The sequence below is a fragment of the Convolutriloba macropyga genome, chromosome 15 (genome assembly GCF_964194025.1).
Source record: "Convolutriloba macropyga chromosome 15, txConMacr16.3, whole genome shotgun sequence".
In the NCBI taxonomy this organism is placed as follows: domain Eukaryota; kingdom Metazoa; phylum Xenacoelomorpha; order Acoela; family Convolutidae; genus Convolutriloba; species Convolutriloba macropyga.
This window is the reverse complement of record NC_134482.1, coordinates 29,714,441-29,730,005: the sequence shown is the minus strand read 5'-3', so window position 1 is coordinate 29,730,005 and position 15,565 is coordinate 29,714,441. Positions and strand designations below refer to the sequence as shown.

Genomic DNA, 15,565 nt, shown 5'->3' with positions numbered 1-15,565 from the left:
TGCGCCAGACCAAATCAACTTATCGCAAGGTTGGTAAACGCAACGAGATTTAATAATTTTATTTAAATCTTAACATAAACAAGGAGGCTCGGTAATGTGCGATCGCACCTAAGGTTCCGCCCTGCTGTTCTACAATTTCGGTATAATTGTCTGCCGAATGAGGAACAGACAGAAAACCCCAAAAATTCAAGTATTTTTCAAAAACAAAAATTGGTGTATGAACGAAAAGATAGCCTCCAAAGCAAATAACTCATAGGATTAAGATATTAAGAAAGCGAGTCAAGACGAACAGCAAATTCAAACAGCAACAACAAACATTAATTACATCAAAAAAGTTATGTGAGTTTTAAAAAACAGAACTTAATAACAAAGTCAAAATAGCGTCAGATAAAACAGATGAAACTGAAACTAAACAAAAAACTTGTATTTATTTAAACAAAAAAGATATGGGACCAGTCAATAAGAAGGCTCGGCAACAATTAGACAATAAAGATCAAAAACAGTAAATTTGAAAAATTCGCGTATTTTTTTAAGCAATTAATATCAAAGTAATGAAAACCATAAGAAATCATTTAAAATATCCCATATGTTTAAAATTACCAGTATTTTTAACGATGGGAATTAAGAACTGTCGGTATTCAATTTTTATGTGGTTACAAAAAGAAGAAATACACGAATAAAAAATCAATAAAATTTTGCCACAAAGCGTTTTCGAAGCCGTAAAGCCATACTTTGACCCTCACAATATGTTCGACTGCACCTTCTTCGAACACCAATAATGTATTTTGTGACCTCTCTTTAATGAAACCGGTTAACGGGTAGACAAAAAGGAAAAAAACAAAATTAAGTAATAGTTGTTTTTTTTAGAAAAAAAAAATTTTTAAAGACATTAAAAACATTAGTAACAAAAAGAATTATTTAAATAGGTTCGTTTCTTCTTCCAAAAGAATCTACTGAGACTTGCTAGCAATTATCCAGAAAATATCTTACGTCGGCAAAAAGAACGCAAATTATGACAAACATCAAAAATTAATTTACTTTTTTTTGTGAAAACCCGTGTCGCAGACAGTGAAGTCTTAACGAATTCTTTCAAACATTAGATATTGTGACATCATTCCTTCTCACACTTTTTTCTGACAACAGTATTGACATATTTGGCGGGTAATTAACGAGACTACGTAAAAAACAGACAATAAAAGAAACAAAACTGCGAAGTTATAAAAGAAATTTATTTTGAAAAAAAAAAAAACAATTGTTTTCAAAGTCGTGAAAGCCATCAGCTATCTATAAATATCACAATATCGGCCCATCTATTCTTCCATGAAAAACCAATGAAACCAGGTCCTTGTACAGGAAATATCAAATGACTAAAAAGACAAAATAAAAATGAAAGTTAAAGACAAAATTGAAAAATTCAATTAAATTCTTCGAAAGTATTGTCGAAGCTGTTAAAACGAGAGTCTATATCCCTAATGAGGATTTTAATATTATCGATTGTTTTTTTTTGAACGCCAATAATATTATATATGAACTGTCAATAATGTGATAATGTGACAAAACTAGAAAACCTGAAAAATGGGCAAATACCTGAAAATAAAAAAAAAATGTTAAACCTAATGGTATCAAAGCCCGAAAATCATAACTTAAGGCGTAAAACTGCAGTTGAGATTGAAGTTGAATGCAGTAGAAAAAAGAAGCCCTATTTTATTGCTGACACCAGGCTACAAGTTGACCAAATTAACAGAAAAAAGGAGGCAAAGTTCAATAAGCCATTATTTATTTGAAAATCAAGAATTTCTAAAAGTCAAAAAGACCATAAGCTTTGAAGTAATAAACTATATTTAAAAAATTGGATTTTATTGGGAAGCGATTTGAACCCATTACCAATGAGCTTTAATTTGAATTGTTCTGTTTTTAATTATTATATAAAAAAGATCGAATTCTTTTAATAAAGACCGACTGATTACAATCGTAGTCACTTTTTGGACTGTAACAGTCCAAGATTTGTCCAAAACTAACTCTACTGGTGCTGTTCGTCCACTAAAAACACTAAATTTTTCCAATGTTAAAGATTATATATTTTGTTAGTTAAAAAATCAAAAATAAATGATGCGTTTTTGATAATCAACGAGTAAACTTAGCAAAAGAACGGGAAAGTTTTAATTACGGAGCACTCACAACGAAAGTTGAAGTAGAAATAGACCCTTTTTGAGTATACAAAGATTAATTCAGTGGTGTTTCGGTGAGTACTTCCTGCAAATTTAATCAAAGTGGACTAAAGAAACTTAATTCGTGCTGTTTTTGATGAAAAAGTCTTGAGTTTTGAAATATTTAGCCAGAATTTTTTACAAATTAAAAAAAAAATAGCCGGCAAAATTTTTTGGTAATAAAATCAATAACACTTTTTTTAAATAAAATCAATAACACTTTCTTAACAACACTTAGCAAAATTAGCAAAATTTTAGTCAAAAATTCCGGAAGATGTGAATAAAATCAACGGAATTCACTCTATTTTCTCAAAAGTTTAAACCCCGATAACTCCCTTTAAAAAACGGAAATCCAGAAAATATTTGTAATTCCATTTTCTACGCTGGACAAGTATTTTAATGATACCAGTCTCAACTGTCTACAATGAATATATCGATCGGCCAAAATTTTCTGAACAAAAAAACCCATTTGAGTATACAGTTCCTCCCCCAAGAGAGGTCGGAACAATTAGTTGACGCAGCTGGACTGCATTGTCACATAAAATATTGAAAGACTAGGTAGCCTAATTGCAATGGTTTTTTCCCATTAACCGTGCAAAAAACTTGGCCTTGTTCAGTAGTTTCCTCTCCAAAATTCTGATGTTTCATTTTTGAAAAAAAATCATTTCGGTTTGCTCAATGAATCCTCGAAACTGTAACAGATGAAGAGCATGCTTGCTGACAATGTTAACGTTATAAGCGTTAATAAGGAATGGATAGGCAGCTGCAATTTTCATGTAAAAAGAGACCCGTGAAAAAACTTTTCCGGGACTCCAAATTTGGTTGATAAAGTCGAGCATCAGAACGTATTTGTGCTACATAGTTGTCCCATCAAGTGCTTCAAGTTACAAAGCCCATTTCATCGAATCTTGTTGTCAACTTTGAATCTTGTTGTCAGCTATCACAGTCTGCAGATTGACGCACGGACACAATTTTGGATATGAATCCTTGTTACGAATATAACTAATCTCTAGTCAGCTTGCGAGGTCAGTTATCTATATTGAACACTCTGATACAAATTTGGTTGAAACTAAAGTCGAGCAACAAAGATTGGTTAGAGTTATAGTCGAACATGAAACTTGGGTCGAGGTAAAATCCAGTCGCAAAAGTTGAGTCACGCTGCTGCAGTCACGACAATAAGGTCAAGCTAAAGAATTTTTTTGGAAAATTTGGGCTGAACATGGCGTTCTCATACCCATTATGGTTCAGGCATATTCTTTTCATAAGTCGAGGCCTAAAGCTTGGAGGTTTTGTTTGTTTATGAAAGCAAATAGAGGACAATTTTTGAGAGTTGTCGCAGGGGACCGCCCGGTTGAACGCGCGTGGTTGCGTGAGTGTTAGTGTCTGTGTGTGTTTCTGTTTAAAAAATTGGTTGCATTGATGCTTGCTCATGAATGATGTGAGGACTGCAATGATGGTATTTTTTTGAACATATGATCTAATTTTGAATAGCTCTGTAACGGTGCTGAAACAGGCAAATTGCCTCCTAGCATTCGTTCAGTACGACGCTTTCTTCTCTAATTTGGTTTAATTATTCGAAGCTTGAATATTTGGTACTGAACACAAATTTATTATTATTATTATTATTTAGGATTATGAAGCTGACAGCATTTAATCTTTTCGAACTACAAAAAGCTGTCAAAGATGGCAAAGAAAAAGTGCTCCACAGAGAAAACTTTTCCAAACGGACTTTCAAAACTTTTCAAAACAAAAACAATACCCCCACTGGCACCTTTAAATAGACTGTACAATCACCAAATACGTTAGAACAAATCATTATGCCGAGACATCACATTTTAAGCAGAACCAGCTGGTTTAATGGTTTGCAACAACGTTGAGCGACTACTCCGTTTTAATAGACGGTTACGCAATTTAAAGGAACAATTATTGTAGTCGTTTTATACACTTAACGACACGCTTTGATGATGACACGCTTTGATACATGTGTGTCCTTATGGACGGTTAGAACTTTATTGCATTTCAAAAAGCCAAAATTGTGACGTCCATAATTCAGCATTTATAGTTGACAGAATCCAATTGTTCAAGACACAGCTACAGGTTACTTCATTTCTTTGAAAATGAGTACTCGAAAACCGTGAATTGAACTCACATCAATCATGACATGCTATCAATAAAATTATCACTTTTGCACTTCAATTAAGTCACACAACCAGCCATCAGATTCTAAATTCCATCTCAATTACAAATTGTATTCCACTGATTAATCCGACTAATAAACGACACAAAAGAATTCAGCTATTCTCTACTCTTCAGAACTGAATACTAATTAAACACATCAAATTTGTTTTCTTTACTTGAGCACTAAGTTGAGCCCTTTTGTATTTGTATATACTAGGTTAAATTAATATGCTTGAAAATTTTGAAAAGGAAAACAAATCTGAAAGCTACAGCTATTGAAAACTGTTCATTTTTCCAAAATTTTCTACTCTTTAAATAAAACTGGCTGAAACATTACACAATTAAAACAAAAGTATAACACCAAAAATAGCGAAACAGAAGCAAAAACAAGGATACGGAGTAAAACATTGGACAATGAATTGCGAAATAAAACCAGAACACTTCAAAACTCACTTTTCAAAATGAGGTTAGTTTTTGATGGATGGCGTAAATTTAACATAAAACAACTAATCTTGATTAAACAATTAGCCATTTTTGAACCCATTAAACCAGAGGACAAAATGAATGAACTAATTCACACGATCCTAGGAAATCCGCGTCAAATCATTTATAAGCCAATCAAATAGTTAGTTGAGCTGTTGTTCATTACTAGTCTTCTGCCAATCAACGTCGAAATCATTTCATTTCAAAAAATTGTTCAGTTTTTGTTCACTCATTGACATTTATTCAACATCATCATCATCGTCATCGTTACTGAAATCGTCTTCTTGTTCTTCTTCGTCAGATCCAACCATGCCTTTGTAGTTGACCTGCTTTCTGCTTCTACCTGGTCTGCTACTGGCAATCACAGGCGAAGCTTCATCATCATCATCGTCGATGTCGAATGCATCCTCCGATTCTTCGTCGGAATCTAACTTCTTCTAAACAAAAGAAATTTTTTCCGATCTCACTTAGTGGGGGAGGACCTATATGCTCAACTGGGATTTTTTGTTCAGCCAATTTTGGCGGTCGATATCTTTGATGTAGAAAGACATGAGTGGTGTCATTGAAAAACCCATCGAGCGTAGAATACGTTAAAAAAATTTTCTGAATTTCTTCTTTTGAAAGTTTCCGATATTTTTGTTGTTTCTTTAAATTTCGCTCATACGTTGACCAATTTTGCTAAAATGAAAAAAATTTAAATTTTAGTATTATTTATGTTACTTTTAGAGATAAATGAAGATTGCTTAATTGTTTGATCCGACTTTCTAACTTAAAAGGTTGCCTGATTTTTTGAATATTCGGCCTTTGTCATGAAAAATGTAACAAAATCTCCTTTTTAGTCCATTTTGTCCAACTTTGGCGGAAGTGCAGACCTAAAAATAACTCTAAAACAATTATCGGAAATTTAAATGAGGGCTATTTTTATTTCGTCTTCCTATAAGAGCACTCTGTGAAATTTTCCGTTGCTGTTTTTTCTTCCATTTTTCTTGAGTGCTTCTGAGGCTTAAACAGGTCTCCCAATGGTGCGTATATGCTACTGTTCAAATCAGTCACTGAATAGCCAATGTTTTGTTACATTTACACGGTGGTACTTTGGTGGTCTTCATAATTTAGTTTTAAAATGTGAGTTCAATTTTGAGTTTGGCCCGTATTAGTTTGCAGTTAAGGCACAAAAAAACTTCTTTGATGTTTCCAGTTGATAGCCTTTATTATTTTATATGTATGTAGTCTCAACAAAGCGTCCGAGAGTTTTTGAGTCTTGCCCTTATTTGTTGATCTCATTTATTACCGTAGAGTCCAAATCACAAGTCCAGATCACTTTCCAATGAGAAACAAACCTATTTAACGTTTATGGATGATAACTATGTCATGTTACCTAGTTTTACTATTGACAGGCACCTTCATCTCTCCACTGACACAAACTTATTTAGTGTTTCCATCGCATAGAATTTGGTGGTTTTTATGACTATCAAGTAGTCTAAAAAAACTTTTGGAACATTTTAGATTTTTGGCCTTGATTGTTGTTCTTTTTGTTGTCTTATTGCTTAGTCTGAATAATGGGAATCGGACATATCAAATAAGACAATGAAAAATAATGCAATAAGATATAATCAAAACTTTATATTAATTACAATTGATAAGTGTTGGTTGTTATCACTGTATGAATGGGTATTCTCTTAATTTTTATTAGTTTTTGACTTTAGCCTGTTTTTTTTGTTGTCCTGTCTCATTGTTGCGTTAACTCAAGATTCCTTGTCTCTGTATTCAATTACAACTGAATCATTTCCATGGTCAGTGTTTTTATAATTTAGTCGCCATTTGTATTCATTAAACTTCAATTCAATGAATATTACAGTAGCTCCATTTTTTAAGATTACCTTTACTGTCCCCTTAATCAATATCATTAAGGCCATTTTGTAAAACTCTCTAATAAGGCCAAGAATAATTTGCGGGTTTTTTTTTCATATTTTGCAATCTGAACAATTTGACACTTTTTTGGTATGTTATTTTAGAGATTCGCCCAAGTTTATATTTTCTTATCTTTTAGTTAGCCTCATTAAAGGCGTCTCATCAACTTTCTAAATTAAAAAGAATGAGGTTCTAAAAGGCAGTTGTATCAAAACTTATGGCACATTTAATGGCTCCGGCTCACTATTTTTCTCGGAAAAGCGAGAAGATCGATTTTAAGAATTTTTAATTTCTTATCGTTGTGCGTTTTTGTATATGCTTTGTTGACTTTCAAATACAGTTCTACTTCTTTTCACCCCTATTAATTTAACCCCAATTTATTCACCCCTCTATCATTTAACCCCTCTATCATTTCACCCCTCTATCATTTCATCCCGCCAATTAGCAGTCGACATTAAAGGCATGTTTTGTCAAAATTAAGTGGATAAATTAATCCCACGTTCGGTTGTGATAATTTCATATCAAGTCACACGGGCCGCTGAGGCATGGCCAAATGATTATATAGTTAAGTTAATAATCCTTATTTTATCGAAAGATCGGGGTGAAATGATAGAGGGGTTAAAAGATAGAGGGGTTAAAAGATACAGGGGTGAATTGTGCCTCAGAACTTGTCCTGCTATTATTTTTAATTCCTCGTATTCATCGATATTTGCGACGACCGTGTGATAGCGCGGCAAGAATTTAAAGAGTGACTATTATAGTGAGTTCTAACCACTAACCAGCCAAATTTTTGTGATTGGAAAATCTGGTGTTTTTTTTTTGAAAAAATGTTTCCTTTCTTTCCTTTGCTTCATTTGATACATAGTTAAGTAAAAAAATAAAATGAGATGAGCGGGGTCGGAACCTTGTGCAAACGCACATCGACCCAGCCTCCTCGTTTGATAAATACTTATCGAGAAAGAATTAGAATTAGGATTAATTTCATAGAATCACAGGATTGCTGAGTAGCTTTACCTTTTTAGCAGGTGACTTCTTTGGCGCTGGTTTTGCCTTTGAAGTTGATGGTTGCGTTTTGGCTTTTGGTGCTGGCTTAGAAGCAGGCTTCTTCGTTACTGGCTTCACTTTTGGAGGAGCAGCAACTTCCAGAATATCATCATCATCATTATCCAATCCAGCATTAAAATCATCGTCATCATCATCGTCCTCAATTCTGGCGGGTTTTTTGGACTTGACGGTTACGACTTCTTCCTGATCATCGTCTTCGTCTTCATCGACGTCTGAAAGTTCCAAATCATCGCTTTCCTCATCTTCAGAATCTGTTTCCCACGGGTTCTTCTTCTTTCCCTTCTTAGCGGGTGATCCCTTCGGGCTCTAAATGACACATTCAGCCATGTCGCAAAAGCTAACTTTAAATTCGGATCAGTCCCCCTTACCTAGAAAACGTCTTCACTACGGAAATTTCGACTTTCTTCAAACCAAACAATTCAGTAGTTTTTCAACAATGTTTAATTATAGGAATGTGTCTTCCAGTTCCAAAATTGCAACTAGAAATGCTTGTCATAATTTAAAGAGAAAAAAGCAAACAAACACCTTTCCGGCCATATGCTGGCCATGCTAAAACTTGTTTTCTTAAAATGCATTGCCCTGCAAGATACATTAGAAGTCAACTCGAGAATACTTAGAACTAATACCGACATAACTTGAGTTGACGTAGTTACCATAGCCGGCAGATTGCCGTACAATAGCTGGGAAATTGACTCTTGATTCGAAACTCTACTCAGAATTGGAGATTCCCATTTCAAATTATCCTTTTTTCAAATCAAATTTCAAATACCCATGTCTTTCCAGTAATATAGCCTTACAATTATAACTCTTGGGTGACCTCAATTCAATTTCATTTAGAGCTTAATCTCAATTTAGATTCAAACACTGAGTTCATAAGTCATTTTATTGTGACGTGACACAAGTCAGGTACGCTCAGCTCAAAACACTCATCGCATGATTAGCTTAAAAACGTGTACAGAATGCGGTCAACAATGAAGTCACGCACAAATTCAACTGTATAGTGGTAGAAGCCACCGAAAATTTTGAATTCTTGACGCGTGAGCAAATGATAACAAAAACATAAACCGACTAATGTCGGAAGATTTACTCTCGAGCGACAGGCGAGGTAATTTTATTAATGGGCTGTAGCCTAGTTAATTTTTTCTTTATTCGAGCCCCCACGAGGGATTCGAACCGGGATTTTTGCTATGCTGCAATCGATGTTATTTTAACAACAAGCTTTACTTCGGAGTGAGAGCAATAGAGGTCACTCAAAAATGAATAACGAAAGCGTGAAAAAGTCACTTGAGAAGTCAAAGAATGTTCTAGAAGAAAAGCGCAAAAAAGGTCAAGCAAAAAATTTGCATAAGAAAGACCAACACGCTCACAATAATTGCTATGAACTTCGTTCAAGAGCAATTAAAAATCAGCAGTCTGTAAGAGTAACTTTTATTCCTCTTCCTGTAGAAATCAACGTATTAAAGACATTAAATCCAACAACAACATCGATTTACAATACGATTTACAACAACATTATCGTTTACAATACGCATCCTTATAATGCATACTCTAAGTTTCAAGATAATAATTGAAGACAAAGTGGTAAGATAGAATATACGAAGATGTCTTTGAAACGTTGGCCTCAGGTTCATTAAAACACGGACGAATATATTAAAAGGCTTAATCACGCCAAAATATCCAACGTTAAAAACGAAGCCAATCAGAAATCTCGAAGAAAAACAAGGGCAAAAAACTCGTATTTTGTGAACTTGTATTGTGGGAGACATTAAAACGGTTAGTTCTAAACTGACGATTAAACACATACAACCGAGGGGAGTTGGGGGGGGGGGTAGATGGCGGGGGGTCAAACTTCTGACATTAGGACCCGCCCTCCACACCATGAAATCGAATCTTCAAAACAGTATTGATTATTCTCACTCTTAGAGTATAGCAAGACTTAGAGCTCTAAGAGCACTTCAAGCTCTCCAATCGCTACCTGTTGATTTCGTTTTCGGAGACGAAAACTCAAATGAGTCGGATAAAGAAATCGGTCAAGCAAAAAAAAGCAAAAAAAAAGACCACAGGACTAATATAATTGCTACAAATTTCGTTTGAGAGCAAAACATACAACTTATTCAACAAAATTATCAATTCCGATATCACAGCAGAGCAAAGTCTTCACAACTATATTTGTCTTTTTAGATAATTTTTATGACGTAAATTAATAACCGCAGAACAAATTTGTAAGGAAGGCAGAAATATTAGTTTATAAAACCGAACAGTAATGCAGGAAACATAATTCTTTTTATAAAGACAATTCAAGCAATGTAAAAGGTGCTTCATATTGAACGAAATCAACACTAAAATAAAAATGTGAAAAATTAAAATGGTGAATTATTGAAACAGCTTGTCAAATTGTGAGTTCTATATAAAAAAAGAAAAAAATTTAAAGAGTAAGAAAATGGATCTGAAAAATTTGAAGAACCTTATGTATGTTGAAAAAATTAGAACTCAAAACAAAAAAAAATTGTCAAAAAGATCAAAAATCGTTAACCATGTATTAAAGAAACAAATTTTTATCAAACACCAAAAAATAATTGATATATAAAGCAAAAAAACAAAAAAAGGAATACAAAAATTGGAGCCAAAAAACTCGGGACTCGAATCAGTATGAATCGTTTGAAAACACCTGAAATCATTGCGCAATTTAATGAATGATTTTATCAGAAGGCCGCTACCATGTACACTAAATAAAAAAAGTGTCCAAAGAATCCAAACTATTGCATAAAAAAGTTAGCAAAATTTACAATGAATTGAAAAATACGAGCCCATTTTCAATTGAAACGCGTTATCGTGCTCTCAAAACACTATATTATTAACTACAATCTCACATTCAGCCGTCATCAAAAACGAAGCCAATCAGAAATCTCATTGTTATGGCAGTGACAAGAGAAAAAGAAAAACATGGACAAAAACTCGTATTTTGTGAACACATGTACCAGGAGATAAAAATTGTTAATTCTAAAGTGACGATTAAACACTTACAATGGGGGGAATGGGGGGGGGGGGGGGTAAATGGCGGGGGGTCAACCTTCTGACATTAGGACCCGCCCTCCACACCATGAAATCGAATCTTCAAAACAGTATTGATTATTCTCACGCGGGAGGGGGTGGACCAAAACTCAAATGATGGACCAAAACTCAAGTGAGTCAGACGAAAAAAAAATCTGTCAAGCGAAAAATTGCATAAAAAAGACTACAGGACTAATATAATTGCTATAAACGTCGTTTGAGGGCAATCAAACACATACAACTTATTCACAAAATTATCAATTTCGACATAACAGCATAGCGAAGTCTTCACAGAGATTTCTCGTTTTGTAAAGTTTTAATGACGTAAATTCATTGCTGCAGAGTGGAAATTTGTAAGCAAGGCAGAAAATTTAGTTTAACCAGCGACTAACGGGCGATTCGCTCTCAAACAACCGGCGAGTGGCTGCCTTCGTCAGTAGCTAGCCACTGTTGTTATGCTAGCTTTAGCTTAAATGGAGGGACGCGGGTGAGCGCAGAGGGGATGCACTGCATTTGGGAGGGGCGCAACAATGTATTGTGGGGACTGATGAGGGGGCGGTGGGTGGGGGTGTGGCATCGATTTTTAAGAACCGCCCTTCACAATTTAAGTATGTCTCCAAAACAGTTTCTGTGAATCGCATACTTGGAGACTAGTGAGCTGAAAGGCTCTAAGAAAACTTAATACCCACTGGGCTCTACCTCTTTATCTGAGGACGAAAAGTAAAATGGGTCAGGCTTAAAATCGGTCAAGCGAAACTGCATAAAAAAGACAAACAGGATTAATGTATTTGCTGCAAACTTCGTTTGAAAGCAATTAACAAGGTTTTCTAAGAAGTACTAGTTAAATCATTCATGATAAAACATTTCTGCTATCATTCAGCATTAATGAGGATAATAGATGATGACATCAGGCCGCATAACAGCACCTGAATTTCAATATCAAACAAAAGAGTTAAGGAAAGAGAGAGAGAGAGATCGAGTGTGAGAGATAAAACGTGAACGAGAAGGAAAACAACCTCAACCAACAGAGAGAGAGAGAGAGAGAGAGAGCGCTAGGAAAATTTTCCATGATGGGATTCAACTTTTGAGCGTTGTTTGTTATTTTACTTTTGAGCGTTTGTTTGTTTTTCTAGCGTTGTTTGTTATTAAATCAAAAAAACTGATGAGGGCAAAATTAAAAAATTTTCAGAATTCATAGTGAAAAAAGTTCATAGACACTTTCGGTCTCTGAAGTTTTTCAAGTTACATATCGGAAAGACTTTAGAAGTTTCGTTGGCCAGTAATGATCTTTAAAACTCAGAAAAGGACAAAAATATTCAAAAATTTTGAAAACAATTGCAAATTTTAACAAAATCTTGCAAAAAATTCCAGATAAAAAAATCCTCAAAATCAATACATTGTCTCAAGAGACTATCCATATTTGAAGCCATAAATAGTTTCCCTGGCTCATAAAGATCCGTAAACTTAGAACATGATAAAAAATTTTTCGAATATTTGAAAAAAATATAAATTTTATCAAAAAATTGCTAAAACTAGAAACCTTTAAATAATGATAACCATTTCATTGACAATAGAAACTTTGCAGAAGCTATTATCAAACCTCTTAGGAGGTCCCTGGGCCCCTGGTATCGGAAATGAAATGTTCAAAGAAATGCAAATATTTTAAAAATTGCTTGAATTCGTGATATTGAAATCTCGAAAAAAATTCCGTTACATGCAGGAATCTAATATCGAACGCTAGAAGAGGTTATGTGATCGTGAGAATGGAGCAACCTAAAAATTGACAGAAATTTTGAAAAAAAAAATTGAAATGCAAGTTTCATCAACAAATTGCAAAAATTCGTGATAATAAAAACTTGAAAAACATTACATTGCATCAAGAAAATATGCAGTAAACTATTATCAAACGCTAGATGAGGTTTAGTGAATCTTGAGGCTGGAGAAACCTAAACAATACGAAAAATTTCTAACTTGAAATGCAATTTTTGTAAAAAAAAAGCTAAAACTCGTGATCTTAAAATCCTGACAAAGATTAATTACATCTAGAAAACATACAGTAGCCTAATATCAAACCCTAGAGAAGATTCCTTTGCTCTTGAGGCCGGACGAAATTAAAAATGATAATAATAGAAAAATAATAAAAATAATAATAAGAATAAAAAAAATTGAAAACTATTGCTTGGCCAATAAAAAAATTTCAGTAACACATTATCAAACCCTTAAGGAGGCCTTCTGGCCCCTGGATCTGTAATGGCTATAAAGGACAAAACGCTTAAATGATAAAACCCCTCGGTCTGTAAAGGCTATAAGGATAAATCCTTTACATGGGTCTGAAAAAAGATGAAACGCAAAAAACGACAAAAAACTTGAAAATTCTGAAAACTAATATAAACTTGCATTTTAGTGAGCAGTTGCTCGTCAGTAGCTAGCCAGGCGGAATGGGGGGCAATAGTGCGGGGGTCAACAGTGGGGGTCTTCAAACTGTAAGAACCGCCCCTCACACCAAAAGTTTGAGCTGAAACAGTTGAAAGGCTCTAAGAGCACTTAATACCCACTGGGCTCTACCTCTTTATCTGAGGACGAAAAGTAAAATGGGTCAGGCTTAAAATCGGTCAAGCGAAACTGCATAAAAAAGACAAACAGGATTAATGTATTTGCTGCAAACTTCGTTTGAAAGCAATTAACAAGGTTTTCTAAGAAGTACTAGTTAAATCATTCATGATAAAACATTTCTGCTATCATTCAGCATTAATGAGGATAATAGATGATGACATCAGGCCGCATAACAGCACCTGAATTTCAATATCAAACAAAAGAGTTAAGGAAAGAGAGAGAGATCGAGTGTGAGAGATAAAACGTGAACGAGAAGGAAAACAACCTCAACCAACAGAGAGAGAGAGAGAGAGAGAGAGCGCTAGGAAAATTTTCCATGATGGGATTCAACTTTTGAGCGTTGTTTGTTATTTTACTTTTGAGCGTTTGTTTGTTTTTCTAGCGTTGTTTGTTATTAAATCAAAAAAACTGATGAGGGCAAAATTAAAAAATTTTCAGAATTCATAGTGAAAAAAGTTCATAGACACTTTCGGTCTCTGAAGTTTTTCAAGTTACATATCGGAAAGACTTTAGAAGTTTCGTTGGCCAGTAATGATCTTTAAAACTCAGAAAAGGACAAAAATATTCAAAAATTTTGAAAACAATTGCAAATTTTAACAAAATCTTGCAAAAAATTCCAGATAAAAAAATCCTCAAAATCAATACATTGTCTCAAGAGACTATCCATATTTGAAGCCTTAAATAGTTTCCCTGGCTCATAAAGATCCGTAAACTTAGAACATGATAAAAAATTTTTCGAATATTTGAAAATATAAATTTTATCAAAAAATTGCTAAAACTAGAAACCTTTAAATAATGATAACCATTTCATTGACAATAGAAACTTTGCAGAAGCTATTATCAAACCTCTTAGGAGGTCCCTGGGCCCCTGGTATCGGAAATGAAATGTTCAAAGAAATGCAAATATTTTAAAAATTGCTTGAATTCGTGATATTGAAATCTCGAAAAAAATTCCGTTACATGCAGGAATCTAATATCGAACGCTAGAAGAGGTTATGTGATCGTGAGAATGGAGCAACCTAAAAATTGACAGAAATTTTGGAAAAAAAAATTGAAATGCAAGTTTCATCAACAAATTGCAAAAATTCGTGATAATAAAAACTTGAAAAAACATTACATTGCATCAAGAAAATATGCAGTAAACTATTATCAAACGCTAGATGAGGTTTAGTGAATCTTGAGGCTGGAGAAACCTAAACAATACGAAAAATTTCTAACTTGAAATGCAATTTTTGTAAAAAAAAAGCTAAAACTCGTGATCTTAAAATCCTGACAAAGATTAATTACATCTAGAAAACATACAGTAGCCTAATATCAAACCCTAGAGAAGATTCCTTTGCTCTTGAGGCCGGACGAAATTAAAAATGATAATAATAGAAAAATAATAAAAATAATAATAAGAATAAAAAAAAATTGAAAACTATTGCTTGGCCAATAAAAAAATTTCAGTAACACATTATCAAACCCTTAAGGAGGCCTTCTGGCCCCTGGATCTGTAATGGCTATAAAGGACAAAACGCTTAAATGATAAAACCCCTCGGTCTGTAAAGGCTATAAGGATAAATCCTTTACATGGGTCTGAAAAAAGATGAAACGCAAAAAACGACAAAAAACTTGAAAATTCTGAAAACTAATATAAACTTGCATTTTAGTGAGCAGTTGCTCGTCAGTAGCTAGCCAGGCGGAATGGGGGGCAATAGTGCGGGGGTCAACAGTGGGGGTCTTCAAACTGTAAGAACCGCCCCTCACACCAAAAGTTTGAGCTGAAACAGTTGAAAGGCTCTAAGAGCACTTAATGCCCGCTGGGCGCTACCTGTTTATCCGCTTTAGAGGACGAGAAGTCAAATGGGTCAAACGAAAAATTGATCCAAAAAATTGGATTAAAAAGGCCGACAAGACTAATATAATTGCTACAAACTTCGTTTGAGAGCAATTAATAACAAAACCTAGCCCCGAATAGTATTATTATTATTATTGTTACTACTATTATTATTATTATTATTATTATTATTATTACTATTATTATTAGTATTATTATTTTATTATTTTATTATTATTAT

The 15,565-nt window shown here is 34.0% G+C and overlaps 2 protein-coding genes across 3 annotated transcripts in view; both read right to left on the bottom strand.

Annotated features, from left to right (window-relative positions):
• LOC142354240 (integrin beta-3-like) overlaps positions 1–15,565 on the bottom strand; it is a 402,746-nt gene that overhangs the window by 382,697 nt on the left and 4,484 nt on the right. The window lies entirely within an intron of this gene.
• The window catches only part of LOC142354238 (DNA topoisomerase 2-alpha-like), a 25,782-nt gene continuing 14,546 nt past the window's right edge, over positions 4,330–15,565 (bottom strand). Inside the window, exons 4-5 of one of the 2 annotated variants that reach the window (XM_075406492.1) lie at positions 7,791–8,147; positions 4,330–5,305 (exon numbers count right to left, since the gene is read on the bottom strand). In XM_075406492.1, coding sequence (XP_075262607.1) covers positions 5,108–5,305; positions 7,791–8,147 — 555 coding nt within the window. In that variant the 3' untranslated portion in view covers positions 4,330–5,107. The remainder of the gene's footprint in view (positions 5,306–7,790; positions 8,148–15,565) is intronic. The other variant, XM_075406493.1, reaches the window with a different exon arrangement.